Source organism: Anas platyrhynchos, chromosome 6 (genome assembly GCF_047663525.1).
Source record: "Anas platyrhynchos isolate ZD024472 breed Pekin duck chromosome 6, IASCAAS_PekinDuck_T2T, whole genome shotgun sequence".
NCBI lineage: Eukaryota > Metazoa > Chordata > Aves > Anseriformes > Anatidae > Anas > Anas platyrhynchos.
In genome coordinates this window covers 38,632,631-38,647,977 of record NC_092592.1, presented here as the reverse complement: position 1 = coordinate 38,647,977, position 15,347 = coordinate 38,632,631, and the positions used below count along the sequence as shown (strand labels likewise).

At 49.1% G+C, this 15,347-nt stretch overlaps 1 protein-coding gene across 3 annotated transcripts in view; it reads right to left on the bottom strand.

Moving 5' to 3' along the window:
• Positions 1-14,289, bottom strand: part of DOCK1 (dedicator of cytokinesis 1) — a 259,267-nt gene extending 244,978 nt beyond the window's left edge. The window contains exons 1-2 of one of the 3 annotated variants that reach the window (XM_038180995.2): positions 14,057-14,289; positions 1,557-1,640 (exon numbers count right to left, since the gene is read on the bottom strand). In XM_038180995.2, coding sequence (XP_038036923.1) covers positions 1,557-1,640; positions 14,057-14,102 — 130 coding nt within the window. In that variant the 5' untranslated portion in view covers positions 14,103-14,289. The remainder of the gene's footprint in view (positions 1-1,556; positions 1,641-14,056) is intronic. The other 2 variants (XM_038180993.2, XM_038180994.2) reach the window with 2 other exon arrangements.
• Between the last annotated feature and the right edge of the window lie 1,058 nt (positions 14,290-15,347).

Below are 15,347 nucleotides of genomic sequence, written 5' to 3'. Positions count from 1 at the left end.
ACCGGGCCCCTACAGCCCTCTGGGGCACCAGGAGGCTGCAAACACCAAGACACCTGCAGGGCAAGCTGCACACATTCTGGGGAGAGGAACCTGGAGATCAAAAAGCTGAAATAATTACCCGATAATGACAGCTCTGTGGGGAGAGGTAACAATTACAGCACCTCGTTTCCCATCACAGCAGGTAAGTAATGAGCAACTGTTGTATAAAACCTTTGGAAGAACATTAATTTATTTGCATTTCTTTTAACGTAAACTCATCCCATGTGCCCAAAGCCAAACAACCATGAGCTGAGACCACAGAGGCCTCTCTGTTATTGAAGTCTAAGGGAAAAAGCGACTCATCCCCACCATCCCATTAAGTTAGCAGCAGCCACGGTTTCACATACCCTATTCGAGATTCAAAGTTTCTCCCACATTCATCAAATAAACCCGTTTACTTATACATAAAAATATAAAGCTGCACAGTATTTAAATCATTCCATTTGCATGTACTTTTTTTTTTTGCATTAAAAGATGATTATTAAATCATATAATATGAAACGATGGAAGGACTACTTTGCATAGTCACTTGCCATTGCAGTGGCAAGCTGAACCCTGTAAGGAAATGCCAACCGAAGAAGAAAATTAATGTGCTCATAGTGATGAATAAAGCTTGTTACTTCTGTTGAAATAACATCAGTTTAGTAAATGTAACAATAAAAAAACCAACAACTATTAAGGCAATACCTAAAACAACTTTATCACACAGATGTACCAGATCAGTGTCACCAAAACCAAACAAGTTGCATTCGTACATTAAAGCAACTCACACTTGCACAAGACAAGAATTGTTACAGTATTTTCAGCGCAGACAGTTTAGTTAAATGCTACTTGTACCTCTCCAGGCTGCAGCATGCCTTAACGTTGAAGTCAAGGATATAATGAAAGAGCTGTATTTTACTTGGCTCACGACTGGATCAAGCGAAAGCAGAGAAGTGCTATGACAATTTTCACATTCTGGTGATTATCAAACTCAGCACTCACATTCCCTTTTATATGGATCAAGGCGGAAAGATTTTGGTAAATGTAACGCTTCTGCAGCTTTAATGTCAAAACAAGCAAAGCATCTGAAAAGCCTGAAGTCAGTCCGTGGCACTGCAACACATGTATCCATCTCTTCTAAGAGATGTAAATAATTTAGGACCCAGGTGACTTTCAAATTCAGATTAAACTTCTTTTAGCAGCAGGCTCCTTTGCATTACCCATGGGTATCCCAAAAACATCTATCATTTCTCTAAATGTGGGATAGATACTGCAATCGATCCATACAAATAAAGCTGTGAGAACATCCATCTTTCATAGAAAAGGAAATGGGTATTCACCAGGTATCGACCGCACGCTTCTTCGTTCACATCTAGCATTGGATAATTCTGGGCTCATTAAAAATAATGTGTTTTGTCCTTTAGCAAGAAAGCAAGCAATTCATCACCTGATAATATGGGACGATAAAGTCACGAGCAGAAAAGCAATGAAATTGTAAGAGCAATGGTTTGAAAATGCAAGCTTTGCAGGCTTACCTTCATATGTTTCTAGGATGTGCACAGTGTCGCCGATCTGTAGGGAGAGTTCGTCTGGTCCCCTGGCATCATAGTTATAAAGGGCTGGACAGAGAAAACACTGCTGTTAGCACATGCAAACACAGCTTTCAAGATGTTTACTTCTCAACACAAATGACTTTATGATGCATTATTGCCACGTTCAATCCTTCTGTACAGCTTCGGCCACCTTTGGTCAAGTTCCTCATTTCACTCGTATCTCCTCATGAGCATGTCTCAAAAGCCACACGTCCACTTTTTAAAGATAGTCTCCCAGTTTATTCATAATGCTCTGTTTCTCCATAACAATACATTCAATTTCTTGTTGGCCTTGTCTGCTTCCAGCACTTTGTGGCAATCTGATGCAGTTCTGTATGAACCCTGCTCTTGCAGGTTAACATGCAGCAAACCTATAAAACGTCTTCAGAACACCCCAATTTACACGGCTGTATCAAGGAATGATTTCTCAATCGTTCATAAAGTTACTGCATGAATACCGTATTTAAAAACAACACAACCCCTTCTGGGACTCTGTGATTTCAGAAATCCCAAGTGGCAGAGGCAGCCCCATTGATCCCTGGCACTGGTGGGAGTAGCCAGCCACCCCCCTCGTATCGCAGCACTGCCATGGGGTCACACCAAGTTATCTCCAAGCTTTCTGCCATCCCTCAGCCAAGTTCCTTCTCCTTCCACACCAGTTTCCAGGGACGGGGGCTGCGTGCAGATCAGGTGCTCCAGGCACTCTCTGGGATGTTAAAGAAGAGAAAGCCCCGGACACATCCCACGGGGAGCAGAGCAGCCTCCCCACCTGCAGGATATCCGCAGAGCTCACAGGACGGCAGCTACACATGCCGTGCTCATTACAGGTCACAAAAGGCTTCCAAAAAAAGCCTCCAGCTGAAAATCTACAGCACGAAGCCAAAAAGCAAACTTACACAGCACCGTGCCACCAGCCCCAGGCGCATCTCTGCTCACCACAGCCACGTCCTCCAGGAGGACATGGCCCCCCCAGTAGGGCCAGCCCCTGAAATTCCACCTAAAAAACTGGTAGCTGGTGAAAAACACTTTCTTCATCTCAAATCTGATTACCAGTTTAGCCCCGAGTGCACGAGCAGGGCACAGCCAGCAGGTCCCAGCATGGGGACAGGCCCCGGCTCCCCGCTCAGCCTCCAGCGATTTGTCATTTGCCAGGGTTTATCAAGTTCCAGCTTACGGTGCTGACAATAATGAAGACACGACACGCTTCGTTGGTCCTTCTCTGAGTTGTATTCCTCTGGCTGGAGCTCAGAAATAAGTAAATAACATCTGAGCGCAAAATTGAAAAGAATACGAAACGAAAAAGGTAGGAAAAAGCAACAAATACAGAAGAGAAAACAGAGGGATCCTAAAGAACACAGGATCCTAAAGAATACAGGGAAGGACACTCAGGTAAAAAAAGTACACAGATCAAGAGGACTGCAGGACTAATAATAACAGGATTTAATGAAGGTTTTAGAAAGTGATAGTTTTATTGACATCAAAACAAGCCCAGCCAGCTATTCCTGTTTTCATTTTTTTATTAGCTTTTTCATTATTACAAAGAGATAAATCCTCGCTGCCAGGTATCTGGAGCAGGATTTCAAAGCCGTAATTGCTATTCCATGGGAGGAGAGCGTTCTGTGAGAAAACACGAACCAAAATTACCATTTTGAACTGTTCGGAGCAGAGAAACATTAAAAAGACCTGTACGATATGAACTCTTCCGACCTTGGATGGTTAAAGCTCAGCTCCTAAATCACACACACACACACACACACAGAATCTCTAAATCCGGGCTCCTGGGCTTTATTTTGCTTTCTTGGATGTCCCAGCTGTCACCGCAGTGAGATGAACCTTTGGGTGCTCGCCGTGTGCAGGAACAAACCCATCCGAGGCCTTGCGGCCCCTGAGAGCAATCTCGCTGCCTAATACCAGGCGCCCAAATCAGGAAAAATTCACACCCTGACAGATTGAAACCAGCTGAGTACCATGTTCACACTTCAGCCAACCATTTCTCAAGCATCGAAGCTGAATAGCATTAAGGATCAAAGGCAGCTGTGAAGAAGAGACAAAATTGATACCCAGGAGTGCGAAGCGCTGCCTGTCACAGCGAGGAGGGTCAGGCAACGTGAACGTCACTGTAATGACCACTTCTTGGGACTGAAGATGACAAAAAGCCATCAAGAAGTAATTACTGCCCACGACAGCTCCCACTGACCTCAGCTGAACGAGTGGTGGCCATGGAGGGAAGACTTATTAAAAAACACACACACACCTGTACACCGAATCAACGTTTAAAACATGAAGTACTTTAAGTACAAGTTGCTTTAAAAAAGAAAAAGGAAAAAAAGTTTGGCTTAATTTGGAAAATCCAGCTCTCAGCACGACAGATTTTCAGCTTGGGGAGTTGTAAGCTGAACGAAGCATTAGGAATATTTGCACCATCTAACGTCAGGCCTGCCCATTGTGCTTGAATTTTTGGAAAACGAGCTACGTAGCCTATAACTGGGCTCCTAAGATGTCTTTGCAACAATTCACAAGCAAGGAACACGCTTACTTAAGCACCAAAAGATGCGTGGCTAAGCCAGTGCAAGTCAATCTCCCGGTTACTGTGGTCTAACACAGCATCCCCACGCTCCTCTTCCCCACATGGACTGAACTGGCACGACCGAAGCAGCTCCTTTCCTATTGCAACTCAGTACCCTGCTCCTTATCATCTAAAAGAATTTAATTTATAATGCCTTTTCTCCTTAAGGGATAGACTCATGTCAGAGAAAACTTAAGCAGCCACGCACAAGAGCTACCCGAAGTACTGGGGGCACACGGAGGCTGCCTTCACCATCCTCCTCCTTCCAAGCAGCCCTGCACACAAGGGCTGAAATGCCAAAAGCAAAGGATCAGTGTGGGCACCAAAAGAGCAATTTTTCAGCGCCCCGAGTTGATAAAGAAAGGAACAATGAACAGGGCATTACAGTAATTGCGTTAAAAACCCATTTACCTGTAAAGAATGGGAAACAAACACCGCTGAAGAACCGCACTCATTAATCTGCACGTGTTAGAAGAACTAGAAAAATGAAAGAGAGGATGGAGGATAAAAGGTAAGAAGCAAACAAAGGTAATACGCTAGGGAAGTTTTTCTCTGTATGAGAGCTGAGATAGCCAAGATACCATAAAAATGTGACCATGCCCTGGAATTACTTCACATTGAAGTTTGTATTAAACATTTCACACTTGGGAAGGAAAGCAAGCTGCCATTGCCAAACTATCAGCTTTATTTTACACCCTTAAAAAAAAGACGGCAGCACAGGGCAGCGAGATGTTCCGCAGCACATCTGGACCTTATTGCTACCTAGCACGGCTTGGTAAACTGGGGAGACTTTGTAAGGCCAGAAAACAAAAACAAAGCTGAAGTCATTTTCCTTCCAGAAGCATAACCACTGCCCTGCTGCTGTATCCTTCAGGCAGAGATCAAATAGGAGAGGATAAGATGCTCACTTCTTCCTGTCCTAATAAAAAAATAAAAGAATTCTGGACTTATTCTAGATTCTTTCAACTTCTCGGTTTTGCTACTCCCACCTTTGAAGACAGACTCCTTAGTTATGGAGTTGAAGATGCCCACTCTTACCAGCTTTCTCCCTCCTCCTTCCTGACACTTAACTCTCATTCAAAATACTAAAAAAAGAGAGATGGTCATCGACTCTGATGGCATTAACGATGTGCCGTAACGCAGAGGTAACCAGAAGCACAATCAAGAAAATATTATTTTGAATCAAGTCCACTGAATGAAACGCATCACAGGTGAGAAGCAATCAGACCACCCAAGCTCTTCGAACCGGTGTTTGCAGAACAGCAAGGTGCTGATTTAGACAAAATGGAAACGTAACCAAGTCTTGGCATCTGTCATCTGCAAGCATGGACTCACAGAGCAAGTGACTTTTGACATTCCCTCAAATTTCCTGCACTTTGACATTGCTGTGCATAAAATGTGCTGAAGTACGTGCTGGGCACGAGAAAGCAGGAAGAGTTAAAGAGTCTGGGAGGAGGAAATAATTAGCTCAGCTTACGGTCAGCGCTGGCACAGGACCAAGCATGTACGAGCCGGTGATGAGTCAATGTGAGGCTGTTTAATTGGGCTGCAGCAGCATGGGAGGTGACACGGGAGGGACGCTGCTGCCACCCCAAACCCTTCAAGAACACAGCCCAGCTCTCCCCACATGAGGATGGTGCCAAAAACAATCCAGCCCCTTAACACCAGCCCCGTTCCTTCCAGCTCTGCCCCGTACCACAGCAGCAGGTCCCTGTCACGCCAAGCATACGTTGGTGAAGAGGGTGTTTTCTCGGAGGCATTTCGGCAGCAGTGAGCTTCGTGTCACAGCTATATTTTAACAGCCGTTCCAATGGACTATAAAAATCGAGTTCGACACAATAAAATTGCTGTCGTGCTACTGTGGAAATGGTTAGCAAACAAACAGCCCCTGCAAGCCACCATTCACCGCAACACGGAGCTGACGATGCAGAGCAAAAAGCCTCAAGCAAGGCGAAAATGAGGTGATGGGAAGGAGTTCTCATTTCCTACTCTGCTCTTCCTCCTCGGTATTTCTACCAGGAAACAACAACATCGAGATTCCTGCATCGTTTTCTCAGGAAAGTTTATACAGTGGGAAGGAGAGAAGAAACTGTGAGCTTTTACACATCAAACCTCGATCCATTTGTTTGCGCTTGCCATCGCCGTATTTGTCTCCCAGTCCTTCAAGCTGTCTCCAGCAGCAAGTACAAAGAGCGAGCACGGATCCACAGTCAAACAATCCCCGAGGAACTTGTTCTGCTTTCTCAGAAATCACAGCCAGCGAGAAGAATTACCTGCTAAGAGCTGCAGTGGGATCCACCAACACTTTTTCTTCTCCCCAGCAGCTGGGCTATCGCAGAAGGAGGCACCGCGGTATTTTCCTGAAGTTGTATCTTACCCAGGAGTTAATGTGAGAGTGCAGCCACGGATGCTGCTCAACCAGCGCCGAATACATTAAAAGAGAAGCGCGGCATTTTGCAAAAACAGGGAAAAATTGTTTTTTCTCCGAATCAAGAAGACACCACATGACTCGGGTGGCTTTCAGGCTAGCAAGAGAATCGCCTTAGCAGCTAACCTGAACAAAGAGTCCCTGTCTGAGGCACTCGGGGCTTTAGGGCCAGGCTCTCCGGGCCAGCCCCGCTGCTGGCAACGTGCTCCCTCCCGGCGCTGCCACGGGGGAATCTGCGTGGCCACACAAGCCCCACATCACCCAGGGACAAGCCTTTTAGTGTATGTTCATGCTGGAAGAAACAGGGAGAAGAAAAACCCAAATTCCTGCTCTTTAAAACCTGGAGTCACTTCTTCCTCTCTCCGTAAATCAAGCATACAAACCTCCTGGAAGTAAGGAGGAATGAAGTAGGGGAACACGTGGAAGATGTGCCCATGCAAGCTCAACTCCTCACCTTTCTGCTCAGCAGGAACCTGGACTTACAGCTGCAACACTTCAGATTTACGCTTCCTGCATCTGCTCCTGCACGTCCCCAGCCCGAGCTGTGGGCACTTGGACTCAAACGGGTCGGAAAACAAACAGGGGCCTCTGAGGGCAAGGTATCAATGGAAATCTGTTCATGCACCACTTCAGGAATACTTTCAGCTGGAAGCTCAAACACCAGCTGAACCACAAAAACTTCTAAAAACGTAAACAATAGCACAAGTGAGCGATTCTGCTAACTTTTTTAGGATGTGCTCATCCAGCTATACCCAAACAACCGCCTTTTGTTTTCCCTGTAAGGCTCAGCACCCAGTACTCCACACAAATTACTCCGGGCACTCCTCGAGGACTCACTTGCTTCTCCAGGCATTTCTTTTCCACCTAACACCTTGCTAAGGAGACGTTCCTCTCTGTTACGAGGCTGCCTGTACGACCAAAACTCTGGTGAGCAGTGCTCCGGGCACACTGCAGGCGGGCAGTCCATCCTTAGTGCCGAGATCCCCCCTCTGCAAACAGCAGGGGATTCTCCCCGACGTGTCCAGAGCTTTATCAGCCCCTGAGCTCTTTAGGGCAGCGATGATCAGGGCTGAAGCCAGGCAATCTGAAGGGACTGCAGCTGTTCCCTTATCCGGAGAAATGTCTGCAATTTTTTTTAATCCCTTAGTTACAGCGAAACGTAAAAAACCAACAAACAAACAAAATGCAGTGTTAAATACCAAGAGAATAGTTGGCTCCTCACCAAACCCCCAGGGATGCTGGTTTTGCCCCTCTGAGTCACGCACTGTGGAAACTACTGCCCGGGACATAGCTCTGAGCCACAAAGCTTCAGGGCAAGCACACCCCTGTTCCCATCAGGACACCCCAAACACTGCAAACTCTGGGAAAAGGCTCTTCCCCTACTGCTCGCAGCCCTGGCAGTGCTGGCACATCACTGCGCTCACTTACAAAGGACCCAGTGCTCACAAACAGCAGCTGGCAAAGCCCAGGCTTAGAGGAACTCGGCGTTTGGCTTCAGCTTGCTGCTGCCCATCGCATGGTCTTCTTCTTTCTGCCTGCCAGCCGCTTGGCTAAAATAAAAAAGAACCCCCCCACCACCTTTAAATCAACTTACAGATGATGGTAGCAGTAAAACAGTTGTTTTAGTTACACCACTTAGCCTTTGCACTGGGGATTTCAGGAGGCTGCTCCACTCGTGGTCACAGCAGCCCCAGGACCCACGGGAGACGGCCACGACCCAGGAACCACGATCCAAAAAGCTGGTGGGCACGAAAGAGGCAGGCAGGACAACAGCGGGAGGTGAAAGAGCACATTTAGTGCAGATGCATTCTGCTGCCCTAATGATTCAGCCTCCATGCACAGTAAAAAAGGGTTTAAAGTTGGTTCCTGGAAGGAAAGTGAGCAGCTCGAATAAGTTTTCCATCTCCCCTAGGTGTAAATCTCCGAAGACAAACCCCGTCTCCCCCCAGCACATGGGGTGACACCACTGGGTGAGTGGTGCCAGGCAACCTCATGCGTGACCACAAACTGGGAGGAAACAGCAAAGAAACCCACAGGAGGAGCCTGTCCGATCTCTTATCTTGCGACAGCAGCCTAAGATTTAGGCACAAAGAAGTCTGAAGGTTCCCACACACCCTTATCTGCGACTCTTCTGACTCACAGCGATGTCCTCAGCCATATTTCTACTTAATAAAATCACAGAGAAACCCCTCTGCGAGAGCTCATAATGCATTGGAGTAAGAGCCTCGATAACCTGCAGCCGTTCCAGGGCCACGATTTGTTCACTGGGCTCATATTAAGAGCAGATCTCTGGAAGCACGCGGCCTTTTAAATCATTCACCATCCGTGTCAGGACTTGGAAGCTCCACTTGGAAGCACCAGCAATATCCATCTGATTTCTTCTATCATCCCTTTTTATTCCACATCCAGAGCTCAGGGCACGCCTCCCCCAGCAGCACCAGCTCAGTTTGGGGAGGATCCAGCAGCGGGAGCTCCTCGTCCAGCACCAGCTTCCTCCTTCCTGGCTGCCCCGCTGCGATCCCTGAGCGCACGCTGCTCCGTGACGTCGGGCTTCAAATCCAGCAGTGCCGGCACTTCCGTGCTTTGTCTGGAGGGAAAGGAAGACACGCAGAGCACGCACGAGCTTCCAGGAGGCATTTCCATGCCTCAGCAGCCTCTGGGGTGCGTGGCAGCGCCGGGTCTCCGCATTTCGTGGTCTGAACGCTCTCCAAAATCCAAGCACCAACCTTTACTCAATGACGCCCACCAGCACGCTGACCTCAGGCACCTGGGTCCATTCCTGTTCCGAGATCACACAGCGGATCCACAGAGCTCGGCTCTTCTGCGGGGTGACAACGGCATCTTGCTCCTCCAACTCCTTCGGTAAAACCAGCTGCAAACCTCTGAAAACACCTCAAAAAAAGGTTTATGCTAAAATAAATTTCAATTTTCCTCCAAGCTAGAGGAAGAAAACTTCAGCAACTCATTGAGGAACTCATTAAAACATTATTCCAAAAAAAATAAATAAATAAATAAATGACTATTGCCACCAGCGGCTGCTTTGGGAGAGCTTCCGAGGTGCAGCAAGTAGGAGAGGAGAGAGGAGCCCGACGTGGTTATCATGGCAAATGCTTCCAAACAGGATTAGCACGAGCTCCTCGCCCGAGCTTCGATTCCTTCACCTGGGTTGGCTTTCAGGCACTCATCCGAAGCGAGGCACATCTTCAGGTATTTACCACGACGTACTGGATTTCAGTCCTGGGGGACTCCTGAAGGATTAGCAAAAGCATATCCTGCACGCGGGCCACGGCCAGCGCTGGACAAACTCCAGAAACACAGCTATTTCCAAAAAATGCTTCTCCCCGTGCTTGCAGGCTGGAAGGAAGACTTCCTGGTGGTGCTGTCCTGGCTTCAGCTGGCTTTCTGTTTACTTCCCCCTTTCCTCAAAGTTTTGCCTACGTACAAAGAAGATGCATTCATTTCACACCAATACATACCAAGAAAGCTGGGCCAAGTACGGCAAAACTAGGATTGTCTCAGAGTGCCTAAATCTAACATTTATGGCAAGGAACGGCCAAACAGGAGGACTGCAACACGCACTAAGGCACCACTTGGAATTCAGGGATGGTTTTTGCTCTGAATTAACACCAAACCCAAACCCTTCGCCAATCAGGACCTTGTCCTGCCGTCACTCCACACTCATGCATGATGTAAAACTTAAAACCTCATCGTGCAAAGATTCCCTCTTCCCTTTTCCTTCCAGGAGTGAGAGCATTAATTAATAGTGGATAAACTCTTAGAGCAACGGAGAACTCGAGATCTCGAGGGTCCCTTCCCAGCCCTGCAACCGGCTCCAGCAGGCAGGGAACCTGAAGGCGCAGCGCAGGATCACACACGAGCCCCAGGCTGGGCACGCAGCGAGGTTTGATGTCTCCTGGAGAGCAATCCTGCACGTGCTTCCTCAAAATAGCACCGCACTGATAAATACACGAGCAAACACCACATATACACACATTTCCTCCACTGGTTTTGGAGGTCACGGCACAGCACTGCTGGGACAAACCCAGAGTGTGCAGGTACCTACCCTGAACGCCCTTACGGACAGCTCTGAACATCACTCGCAGAATAACAGCAGTAAAACATCTTCCTCGACTTCCTGAAACCCTTTCCTCCTCCGTTTTAAGGCAAAAATCTGAAAGCACAGGACCAGCAGCTCTCGCTAACGAAGGGAAGGAGCCACCGTCTCACCACAGCTGCAGACCGCAAGCACTGCATTTTGTGCAAACCTGAAATCTGCCCTCAGCAGCTTCAGCCCCTCCTCGCACAGCAGAAACAAAGAGCCAGCACTCACTTGGAGGAGCTCCCGTGCTCTCAGATGGCATTACTCTTACCGAATTCCTGTCCCTCTGTTCAAAGAGCCATTACAAGGGCACACCTGAGGTTGCAGGCCATGCACACCTTCGTAACTCCGCTCCATCCACCAACTCGCTAGGGCACTCCCTTAGAAATAATAATAAAAATTAAAAAATACTTTTGTGTATGCCTTTCGAAAAGCCATCCCAACTCCAAGAGGCACTAAAGCGCCTTGACCTGGAAATCTGCCGATGCCCCTCCTGTTTCAAAGCCAGGCAGGTCAATTCCCCTGTCACAGGGCAACCAAAACTGACCAGTAACAAGCGAAAACGCCAATTTCCAAAGGTGTGGCTTGCAGTGAAATCCCTTCTTTTCATGGGTTTTGTTTGTTTGTTTGGTGGTGTTGCTGTTACTTTTTTTTTGATGTTTTGCTTTAACAGTGCATGTGGCAACATGAAACCCACACCGAATTCTGTGCACGTGGGCAGCTTGCAAGGTCCTGGCTAAGGACTGTGACCTACAGATGCCATCGCAGGTACCTGCAGTGCCCCGTACACCCAGGGAAAGCCCGAGAGCACCCAGGTGAGCCACAATCACGGGATGAGAGATGAAGCAGAGCCGCACATCACACTGAAGATGAAGGATTGATGATGTCAGGAGTGGAGAAAAGCTGCTTCAATGAATCTGTCCATTTCCCTGTTCCAGCAGGCCCCCGTATGTGCACCCCATAACTCCAGCACCCCGCTAGACCCACAGCCTTCCCCGCACCGAGCCCCAGGCCCTCTGAGGAAGTGGCACTGCGTCACGCTCACAACTGCGCGCCGAGATAAGCTGTGTGCCGGCGTGGCAGCACTCCTCCTCGAGGGCTGGCCGCTCAGCTCGTGCCTATCCTGGACATCGTTTGGGAACTCCACACCGCGGGACGAGGCTGGCCGAGCAGGAAGAGCAGTGTGCAGAGCGCTTGCACCCGTTGCCTCCGTCATTTATTCCAAGCACGTCTCCGACAGCAAGCCTTGGGATGTCAGAAGTTAGCAGTGCACAGGAACATGCTGCTCAAAAGGGAAAAGTCACACAAAGTGTCATAGGTGTATCGTATGCACACACTTGTACGTACACTGCACGTACCAGGGCTGGGCATCGCTCAGAGGGCAGCTCAGAAACAGCCCCGCTCGGTACGGACGATGTTTCTGTCCTGCTGTCAGACCACGCTGTGCCTCTGTTAGCCTCCAGCATCAGCCGGGGCAAGTTGTTGGGAAGAAAACTCCTTTAGTGCTCCCCTCACCTCGCCAGCGCTCACTGCTTCTGCTCCAGGACTGCCTAAAACTTATGCTCTGATTCTCCACAACCTGCAAATTTCACAACTAACCAAAAAAAAACAAAATCTCTGAAGTCTCTCTGGGTACAGAAGTGCCCTTTTTAACTACATGCAGGTGTGTAAATTGCACGTAACCAGGTGGAATATTAATCTTCATCAGGAGGAAGTTCAGCAATGCAGAAAAGAGGCAATCATCTCCAAACCCCGCATTTAACGCCTAACAGGGAAAACTGGTGTTCAATTAACTTCAAATCCCATTTAATCTCTTTGTAACTCCTTCCAACTCTCGCACCCTGCGGTTCATCAGAGAAATACCGACACTAAGGATCATCCTCCTCAACTAACTTGAAGAAAAAGAAAAAACTATCCGAGGAGAAGCAAAGCTGTCACAGAAACCAGGACAGAACTCCCAAGGGCAGCCGACACGAACAAAATGCAGCCTGAGCTCCTCTCTGCTGAGGACCCGGAGCCTTTTCAAGGATTAGGGTTTCAGAACACTTCCAACATGAAAATAATCCCGTGCTTTATGAAACCAGGAAAAAAAATAAGTTGTTTTTTTTTTTTTTTAATTATGTTTAAGTCTAGTTTGCCCACTACACATCCAGTTTCCCACATGGGATGTCCACAGATAATCAGAGTTCACCCCAAAATGAAGATCCGCCCAGCTGCTTCCACACCTTCTCACTCTCACCGTCCCAAAAGCAGCTCCCGGAGCCTTGGCATCCCCTCCATCAGAGCCAGGTGCCAGCCCTATAACACAGCACTTCTCCCCGGTGTCACTGGGTTTACAGCCCCACTGTATGCCATCTGTAGGGCAGCATTTCGGGAACACCCTACCTGTCCCACACCCCACCACAGCCGTCTGTGCACCAGCCATCCACATCATCTCTGCATCCCTGGCACCAAATTTACAGCACCCACACCACGAAGCCAGTTTGTTGTTGTAGAGTTACACTTCCTAGGGATGTACACACACAGAATTCATCCCTGATATTCACTGGGGCTCTACGCACCCCCACAAATTCCCTTTTTCCTGCTCAATTTGTTTACACCAGGCTTAGCCGTGGGCATACACCAGAACTACACAGAGCTGAGCAGCAGACGCTCCGCTTCTCCTTTCCAGCTGGAACAGCCAGGTTTGGTCCTTCCTTCCCCAGGACAAAAGCTCTCACCCGTGCCAATAAAGTTTTCTCCTCCTCAACCCCTAAAAAAACCCATCTGGATAAAACAAAACGCCCCGGTTTGAAGACGGGGCCTTCCCGGCAGCACGCACTGGGGCTCAGCTCCACATCCGAGAGGCGTTTCAGCCTCCGGCAGAGAACAATTCCCCTCTGTTTTGGGGCGGCGGACGAAATGGATCCTCGGGAAGCAGCCAGAGGGGAAGCCCTTGGATTTTCCTGCAGATTGGGGTGCCTGTTCCTACAGATTGGGGTGCCCACTCCCCTCGCACAGCCCCGTTTTGGGGACGCGCACCCCACAGGGTGGGCTCTGCACCGCCCAACGCCCAGCTGCGGGACGGGGCGCACATCCTGCATAAAGAATAAATATATTTTTTAAAAAACTATATATATATATAAAAATACAGTGGTGCAGGGCTAGCTCTACACCCTCTCGGGTCCACAAGGCTCGAGGAAAGAAGCAAAAAAAGAGCGAGAAAGAACAAAAAGCAGCCCCTCAAAAATAAAAAGCGAGCCCCCGGCCGAAGGGGCAGCGGCTGAGGCCGGCCCGGTCCCCTCGGGCTCGGCGCAACAGGCGGGGACGGGGAGGGAGAGGAGGGGGGGGGAGGCGGGGAGGGTCCTCACCTACGCCGTATTTTTCCTCCCTTTTGGTGGGGACCCAGCGGGTCATGGCGGAGCCGGGGGTAGGGGAGCGGGCGGGGATGCCGGAGCCCCGCTCCTACGCCGCCATTTTCCAACCGCGGGACGGGAAAAGTTTCTACCGACGGCGGAGTCATGTGGGGCGGGCGGGGCTAGCGCCATGGCGCCCGCCCGGGGACACGGGGACGGCCCCGGGCATGAGGGGAGAAGCGGGGGGACCTGTGGGGTCCGTCCTGACCGGGGCTCCCCTTCCCTGCCTCCCTCCGGGCGTGCTTCCCCCCCGCCGAGGGAAGCGGGCTGAGGTGGTGCCTCGCCGTGGGATTAAATTCCGGGCACCTGGGCACATTACTTTGCTCAAAAGTTTCTTTTCTCACCCCAAAGCAGCTGTGCGGGAGGCTCTGTGGAAAAGCAGCCCGCTGGCTCTTCCGGGGTGGGCAGGGAGAGCGGGCAGCCCCCATGGGAGCAGCCTGGTCTGCCTCAGGATGCTTAACTCCCCAAAAGTCACTGATTTTTTCACAGAATTGTCTAGGTTGGAAGAGACCTCAAGATCTTCGAGTCCAACCTCTGACCTAACACTAACAAGTCCTCCACTAAACCATATTGCTAATTTCAACATCTAAACATCTTTTAAAGACCTCCAGGAATGGTGACTCCACCACTTCCCTGGGCAGCCCATCCCAATGCCTCACAACCCTCTCAGTAAAGTTCTTCCTAATATCCAACCTTTTCTCAATACTTCTTGGCTTCTGCTCTGTTTTCTGGCCCTGGGGCCCTCCAGGGTTTATGACAGAATCATTAAGGTTGGAAAAGACCTTCAAGACCATCTGGTCCAACTATCAAATGCCTGGTTCTGCCCAGAGGATCAGCCCTAAAGCAAGGTTTCCACTCGTGTTTCAGGGTGTCTGTGTTTGGGCATTGCTGTTTTCAGGAGAGCACCCACCGTTCCTGAGTAAATCCTCAGCCATAATGGTCAGAAACCTCGTGATTTCTAAACCTAAATAAAAAAAACTGGCCAAAACCCAGCCTCTCTTGGCTAATTAGCGTGGAATAATTTGATTACAAAAGAATGAAGAATGGAAACCATCTTCTTGATCCCAGTCCCTGTGCTCCTGGGAGTCTGAGACCCAGGTTGTGTCTGCACTGAAGGAGAAGGCCCCGACCGCATGTTTTAGAAAGTAAATGGGCTCTCTTTGAAGATCGGGGCTGCACATCTCTTTCTGCACATATTGTCTTACATCACCGGGAATGCAGAGGGTCAATTTCAATATCCCAGGCT